Raw genomic sequence first — 5,500 nt, forward strand, 5'->3', positions numbered from 1 at the left:
TCCTATTCCAGTCAAAGCATTCTCCTCACCAGCTTCCAACTCAATGTCTCTAAAGGTCTATGTGGATTTTCATGCCTTGTACAATTTACTCTATAGTCACACAGCTAGAGGGAACCTCAGGGTTATAGTTCAATTCCATTATTTCACAGATAAGAACACTTTGCCTTAGGAAGAATAAGTAATCTGATTAACATAACTTGGCAAGTTGGTGGCAAGGTATGACCTATCTGGTACCCGGCTCACACCTGCCCAGGACCTAAAATGCGCCGCTGCTACTGTCACATCCTCCAACTTCCTATGACTCTATCTCCTGACAATCTACTTTGGTCATATAAAACATCAGCTTTGACTGTTGTAACTCAACCCCTGGGTGCCTCATCTTTCAAGGATCCTAAAAATTAGCATAATATCCCATCATCGTGGATTAATTGCTGTCTTCTCGTTTTCCAACCGTTTGGTAAATGCCGATTGCTAAACTTTCTGTTGATGTCCTAATTGCAATCTTCCTGTGCCTTTGCTGGTGCTGTCCATGGTGCTGATACCAGTCACAGCTGTGACTATGAGAAAGCAACCCCATGAAGACCAGAAAGAGCCTTCCCAGAAAAGGAACTTCCAGACACCTTGGTCTTGCACTTCCAGGTCTCCAGAATATTTTTGTTATGTTACCTGAGCAAAACAATGCATTAAGGAAAATAGTTACACATTCTTCATAGCACACCTAATGCTGTTGGTGGGAAGGAAAAGAAAGGTCCCAATGCATTGCAGTATCCATGACATAAATAGCACTAATACAAATCTGTCTCCATGTAACCATGAGATGACGTGAATTTTCATAGACAGTCATCTGGTTCAAGTTGTCTTCTGGGTGTCTCAACATTAAATCTCAAGCTACTCCAAGTAGGCTAGGCCCAAGGTATAAAGCAGCAAGATGGATCAAAACAAAAACATCTGGAAGAGAAGCATTTCTGAGTAAGGTCCTTGGATAATGTCTATAAAGACAAGGCAAATATGTGATATAGCATGTGTGTATGTTTGTGCATGTGTATGTATGTCTGTGCACATGTGTGCACATGCATGTACACAGCATATGTGTGTGTGCAGGTTGTCAAAGGTAAATGTGATAGGTGTCATGGGAGATGATTGTTCAAAGTCAGAGTGGGTTAGGATAGGTAAGTGCTAAGTACTGTAAAAGGAGGTAATTCTCTCTTCCATGCCTGCAAACAGTATTTCCTCATTCTCCCTTCCCTATGCTTTGGAATGGTGAGGTATATCCTGCACCATTGTATGTTAGAAGTACGTGATCCATTTTTTGATTTTGATTTTTCCAGGGATTACAGTTAAGAAACTGGATGAATCTCAGAAGAGACTTTGAACTTCAGAATTAAGTTTGAGACTGTTACTATGGGGACTTTTGAAGTTGGACTGGATGCATTTTTGCATTATAATGTGGCTACAAGTCTTTAGAGACCAGAGAATGAATGTGGTGGTTTAAAAGAAAGACACCCCCCCAAAAGAGTGGCACTAATATAAAGTGTGGTTTTGTATGTTGGAGTAGGTATGATTTTGCTGGAGGAAGTGTGTCACTGTGAAGGTGAACTTTGCGGTATCATTTATACTCAAGTCATGCCCAATGATATAGACCACTTCCTATTGCCTGTAAGATGTAGGAATTTCAGCTCCTTCTCCAGCACCACATCTTCTTGCATGCCTCTATGTCCCACCATGTTGATAATGGACTAAACCTCTGAACTGTAAGCAAGCCACCCTAATTAAATGTTTTCCTTTAGAAGAGTTGCTATGGTCATGGTGTCTCTTCACAACAATAGAAACCCTAACTAAGACATTGTCCTATAGTCAACAAATGCAATTAACCTAGATGTTTATCTGTAGATGAATAGATAAAGAAAATGTGTATATATACATGTCTTAGTCAGTATTCTATTGCTGCGAAGAGATGCTATGACCACGGCAACTCTTAGAAAAGAAAGCATTTAATTTATGCTTGCTTACATTAGAGATTTAGTCTAGGATCATCATGGTGAGAAGCATGGTAGCAGGCAGGCAGACATGGTGCTGGAGAAGTAGCTTGAAGAGTTATATACCCAGATCCACAGGCAGCAAGAAGAGTGTTTGCCTTGAGCATTTGAAACCCCAAAGTCCATCCCCAGTGACACATTCCCTCCAACAATCCCACACCTCCTAATACCTGTCATGTAGCCACTCCTTAATAACAAAGCTTTCAAATATATGAGCCTCTGGGGTCCAGTTCCAGTAAAACCACAACAATCAATATAGAAGGGGATACTGTTCAATCATAAAAAGGTAAAATTCTGTCATTTTCAGAAATATAGATAAAACTGGATGATATTATGTTAAGTGAAATAATTAGGACGTCAAATAATACATTCTCACCTATATTTGGAAGGTAAAAGGTTTATCTCAAAGAAGTAGGGGACAGAATAGTGTCCCCAAAGCATGGGAATAATCTAGAAGGTGAAATGAACACATGTCAGAATATAGATATAGGAATGCCATTACATGGAGGAATCACACTTCTCATATTTCTGTAGCATGTGAGAATAGTCATGACTGGCAACAATTAACCTAACATTTCAAAGTAGCCACTAAAGATGACTGGACACTCCAAGCACAAAGAAAAGTGTGGGTCAGAGAGGTGGCTTGGCACATAAAAGCCTTGTGGTCATTCCTGATGACCTCAGTATAATTTCCAGCACCCACATAGTGGAAGAAGAGAACTGACTCCCACAAGTTATCCTCTGGCTTCTATATGTACACGTTGGCATGCATGCACCTACACACAGAAGGAGGTAAATAAGCACATGAGTGAATAAATGTAAAAATAATATTATTTTGTTAAAAAGAATAAATGATGTATGTGATCCAGTCACTGTGATTGGATCACAGCATGATGTACCTGTATAAAAATGACTTATTTAACTTATAAATATGTACGGTTGCATTACATCTTAATTAAAAATTAAAATATTTTTAAATAGAGATCTATTCTTCCACATGAAGTAATATTTTTCTCCTTGGTACAACCATCTATTTTCAGCATAATAGGAGCCCATGGAACCGTGTGCTAGCAGAGAAGCCTACTAGGCAAACGAGACATTCGGCAGATTGTCTGGCAGGCACCTCTCTCACACAATATCTCAACTCTACAACAGCACCGTGCAGAACATATTGTTGCAGATTGTTTGTTTACACTGTGAAGACGTGCCTGTGATTTGCCTCACCTACCTAAGACACCTGATTCGTTCAACAAAGAGCTGAATAGCCAATAGCTAGGCAGGAGAGGATAGGTTGCAACTCTGGAGAGAGAGAGGAACTGTGGAATGAAGAGAGACGGAATTCGCCAGCCAGACACAGAGGGAGTCGGACGTACGGAATGGAGGAGAGATAAAGAGCCACATGGCAGAACGTGGATTAACAGAAATGGGTTAATTTAAGTTTTAGGAGCTAATTGAGGACAAGCCTAGGCTAAGATCAAGCTTTTATAATTAATAATAAGTGTCCGTGTAATTATTTGAAGTCTAGCAGTCCAAAGAAAGTCCAACAAGAAAGACCAACTACAACCCTTGTCTCTGCTTTTCAGATAGGAACTGAGTCTGGAAAGATGAGGAAGGGATGCCACAGCTTGACTGGAATTCAAACCACTGCACTGTGCCATTTCCGGGAGAGGGCATTTCTATGCTGTCAGGAACAGTAGAAAACAACTGCTCTCGCTTTGCCCCATCTACTGCGAGAATGAAGACCATTCTCAGCAATCAGATGGTCGACATTCCAGAAAATGTGGACATCACTCTGAAGGGGCGCACAGTCATTGTGAAGGGCCCCAGAGGAACCCTCTGGAGGGACTTCAATCACATCAACGTAGAGCTGAGCCTTCTTGGGAAGAAGAAGAAGAGGCTCCGGGTTGACAAATGGTGGGGCAACAGGAAGGAACTGGCCACCGTCAGAACCATCTGCAGCCACGTTCAAAACATGATCAAGGGTGTTACACTGGGCTTCCGCTACAAGATGAGGTCCGTGTATGCTCACTTCCCCATCAACGTCGTTATTCAGGAGAATGGGTCTTTGGTTGAAATCCGAAATTTCTTGGGTGAAAAATACATCCGCAGGGTTTGGATGAGGACAGGCGTTGCTTGTTCTGTCTCTCAAGCCCAGAAGGATGAATTAATCCTTGAAGGAAATGATATTGAACTTGTTTCAAACTCGGCGGCTCTGATACAGCAGGCCACAACAGTTAAGAACAAGGATATCAGGAAGTTCTTGGATGGTATCTATGTGTCTGAAAAGGGAACAGTGCAGCAGGCTGATGAGTAGACCTAAGGTACCAGTCCCAGAAACAAGCTCAGAATTTTAATACGATTTGGGGTGTCTTTTGGGACAATAAAAGACTTGTATTGATAAAAAAAAAAAAAAAAAATTAAAAAAAAAAGAAAACAACTGCTCTCGTCAACTTGGAACAAAGCTGGCTTCATGCATTGGTGAGTAAAGAGATTACCCCTACCATAAGACCTAAGAAGTTAAGAGAAGACCCCAGCTGACTAAATATTTCCAGCTGCTGTCAACAACACTGCTCCTGATGACTTCACTCCTTGCAGGAACGATACACTGAGTTCCAAGGACCTCACAGGAATAGCAACTTGACCAGGCCTAATGCCATTACCAAACGAAGTCACAAATGCTTATGGGAGGAAATAAATAAATAAGGACATAAATCTAAAAGAAGCAGAAAGGCAAGGTAGAAAGCAAAGACCAACAGCGCCGGCTTTCTATGTTAGCTTCTCGTCCTGATTAACTCCCACATGGAATTCTTCTGACCACTGTGGATGTCAGGGGAAAAAATTATTCTTAATAAAGCCACAAGAGCTGGTTCCTTGCCAGGCAGTGGTGGTGCACACTTTTAATCCCAGCACTCAGGAGGCAGAGGCAGGCAGATCTCTGTGAGTTCGAGGCCAGCCTGATCTACAAGAGCTAGTTCAGGACAGGCTCCAAAAGCTACAGAGAAACCCTGTCTCAAAAAAAAAAAACCCAAAATAAAATAAAATAAAATAAAAAGATCTGGTTTCTCAAAAAAATGCATTTTGAATATTTTTATTATATTCTCAAACAATATGTCCATATTGTGAGCTTCCCCCACCACAAACCAAGAGCCTCCCTGCCATACAGCTCAGGTCCCAGATCCTCTAGTGTGAAGTGACAGAAGGTCAAATAATGTGTCCACTTCCTAAAGTCTTATTGATCATTTTCCCTTGGCTTCCACAGCCTGCACATCTGGTTTTGTTCCTTCTTTGGCTGCAGCCTCTAGGCTTCCTTCCACCCTCCCCCAAGCCCTGCCTCCACCCTGTGAATCACCCTCTCACTCCCCACTGTTAGGCTTCTGAGCCTTTGTAGCCTCTACCTTTCCACTTTGCTCTCCACAGGAAACCACAGCCTCAGTTTCACTTCCAACTGAAGCCTGACGTCTTTT

At 41.7% G+C, this 5,500-nt stretch overlaps 1 protein-coding gene across 1 annotated transcript; it reads left to right on the plus strand.

Moving 5' to 3' along the window:
- The first annotated feature begins 3,771 nt into the window (after nucleotides 1-3,771).
- LOC130886848 (60S ribosomal protein L9-like) lies at nucleotides 3,772-4,424 on the plus strand. Its single transcript, XM_057789048.1, has one exon. The coding sequence runs from the start codon at nucleotides 3,772-3,774 to the stop codon at nucleotides 4,348-4,350; it is 579 nt and encodes a 192-aa protein (XP_057645031.1). The 3' UTR covers nucleotides 4,351-4,424.
- Nucleotides 4,425-5,500: the final 1,076 nt, after the last annotated feature.

Source organism: Chionomys nivalis, chromosome 14, assembly GCF_950005125.1.
Source record: "Chionomys nivalis chromosome 14, mChiNiv1.1, whole genome shotgun sequence".
NCBI lineage: Eukaryota > Metazoa > Chordata > Mammalia > Rodentia > Cricetidae > Chionomys > Chionomys nivalis.